Source organism: Rhincodon typus, unplaced genomic scaffold (genome assembly GCF_021869965.1).
Source record: "Rhincodon typus isolate 14 unplaced genomic scaffold, sRhiTyp1.1 hic_rhity00010757, whole genome shotgun sequence".
NCBI classification, from domain to species: Eukaryota; Metazoa; Chordata; class Chondrichthyes; order Orectolobiformes; family Rhincodontidae; genus Rhincodon; species Rhincodon typus.
Window position 1 is genome coordinate 5,307 of NW_025976395.1, and position 2,147 is coordinate 7,453.

At 49.6% G+C, this 2,147-nt stretch overlaps 1 protein-coding gene across 1 annotated transcript in view; it reads left to right on the forward strand.

The window, feature by feature from the left end:
* LOC109912759 (alpha-L-fucosidase 2) overlaps window positions 1–372 on the forward strand; it is a gene marked incomplete at its 3' end in the record, with an annotated part of 4,703 nt that extends 4,331 nt beyond the window's left edge. The window contains exon 4 of the mRNA XM_048594547.1: window positions 162–372. Coding sequence (XP_048450504.1) covers window positions 162–372 — 211 coding nt within the window. The remainder of the gene's footprint in view (window positions 1–161) is intronic.
* Window positions 373–2,147: the final 1,775 nt, after the last annotated feature.

Consider the following 2,147-nt stretch of genomic DNA (forward strand, 5'->3'; position numbering starts at 1 on the left):
GCTGTCAAACACAGCCCCCCGCTGTCAAACACAGCCCCCCGCTGTCAAACACAGGCCCCCCGCTGTCAAACACAGGCCCCTGATGTTACTAACAGCTCCCGCTGTCAAACACTAACCTCTCCCTCTCATTAATCCCTGCTCCTGTGTTGTTATTGTTCCAGCCCAGTCGGGAAGACAGTTGTAACTAATGACCGCTGGGGATATGGCACAATCTGTAAACACGGTGGCTACTATACATGTACTGATCGCTATAACCCTGGCCACCTGCTGGCCCACAAGTGGGAGAATTGCATGACCATCGACCGGAAATCCTGGGGATACAGAAGAGATGCAAAACTCAGCGATTATCTTTCAATAGAAGAACTGGTGAAGGTAATACATTGCTGCCTACCTCTCTGTCTGGTTCCGAGCCTGTCTCTTCTCTCTGGTTGGAATTCCACATGCACACACTCGCGCGCACACACACACACACGCACACGCACACACACACACCCCCCGTATGGGTGGGCTGAGGCCATGGGAGTGGGTAGACAAATTGGGTGACATGGGTGAGGAGTTGGGCGATGCCCTAGCCATTACCTTTGACCCTCCTCTGTAGCGCTCAGTGGTGGCTGGGGCACCGAGAAGGCAAGGATCGCTAGAGAACATCCCTCACTCTGATCTTGTGTCACTCTGACAGGCTCCTGAGGCTATTTATCTGCAGTGCGGCTCCCCATTGATTGGTGCAGTGAGGGAGTGCTGCACTGTCACAAGCGCTGTCTTTCAAACCAATGGCCTGCCTGCACTTTGTGCTCTCCGATCAGATCCCAAACTATGACTTTGGAGAAATGTAGGGGAATCCTCTTGGTGCCTTGGCTGATGTATCTTCCTCATTTGAAATCTCAAAGAGTTTATTTGGTCGTTGTTACCTTGCTGATGGTGGGGCGTGCTGTGCACAAACTTGCTCTAGCTTTTCCTACATTGAAGAAGTGATTACACTTTGAATAGATCACACTGGTTAGGATGCACCTTGCCATGCCTGGTGGTCATGAAAGGCGCTATATAAATGCAAACTTTCTTTCTTTCTCTCCTGACTGTCTGTCATGCTGTCTCTGTTGTAAAGATCATATTTCTTTATTTTTCTTCATTATTGGTTTATGGACAGAAAAGAGCGGATACCTCTATGGAGCACTTTTATGAGTTACAGAAACAAGAGTAGGCCATTCAGCCCCTTGAGCCTGTTCTGCCATTCAGTGAGATCATGGCTGATCTGTGGCCCAACCCCATGTAACTGCCTTTGACCCATATCCCTTCGTTGTATGCAATGTTGCTTTTTCCTGAACAGTGAGAGTGAAGGTAGACAGGATGAAGATGTTGAGTTCTCAACTTAGTTGGTGGCGGGGGTGGGGGAGGGGGAGGCGGGGTGTGGAATTTCCTGACAGCAGTATTTTGTCGCCTCCTGACCAGGTTTTGGTGTGAGCAGTGGAGAAAGGAACATCTAGCTGATAAAGCAGAAACACCTCTCTCTGTGCATCTCTCTCCTGTGTGGAGAAGTAGCGGAAAGCTTCCTGATAGCTGTTCTCCTTTACCATTACTTTTGTAAACTGCTCGCTGTACAAATCCCCTATTGAAGGGCAAAATGGAAAAGACATTGAAAGAACTAATTCTCAACCAGAAAATAGAAGGCTGAATATTGGTGAACCACTACCTCGAGACATCAACAAAGAACAGTACTGAAAGAAAACAACTTATCAAATCCCCTTAGATAACAAGGTGTAGAGCTGGAGGAACACAGCAGGCCAAGCAGCATCAGAGGAGCAGGAAAGCTGACGTTTCGGGCCTAGACCTTTCTTCAGAAATGGGGGAGGGGAAGGGGATTCTGAAATAAATAGGGAGAGAGGGAGAGGCGGATAGAAGATGGATAAGGAGAAAATAGGTGGAGAAGAGACAGACAGGTCAAAGAGGCGGGGATGGAGCCAGTAAAGGTGAGTGTAGGTGGGGAGTTAGGGAGGGGATAGGTCAGTCCAGGGAGGACGGACAGGTCAAGGGGGCGGGATGAAGTTAGTAGGTAGGAGATGGGGGTAGGGCTTGAGGTGGGAGGAGTGGATAGTGGGAGGAAGAACAGGTTAGGGAGGCGGGGACGAGCTGGGCTGGTTTTGGGATGCGGT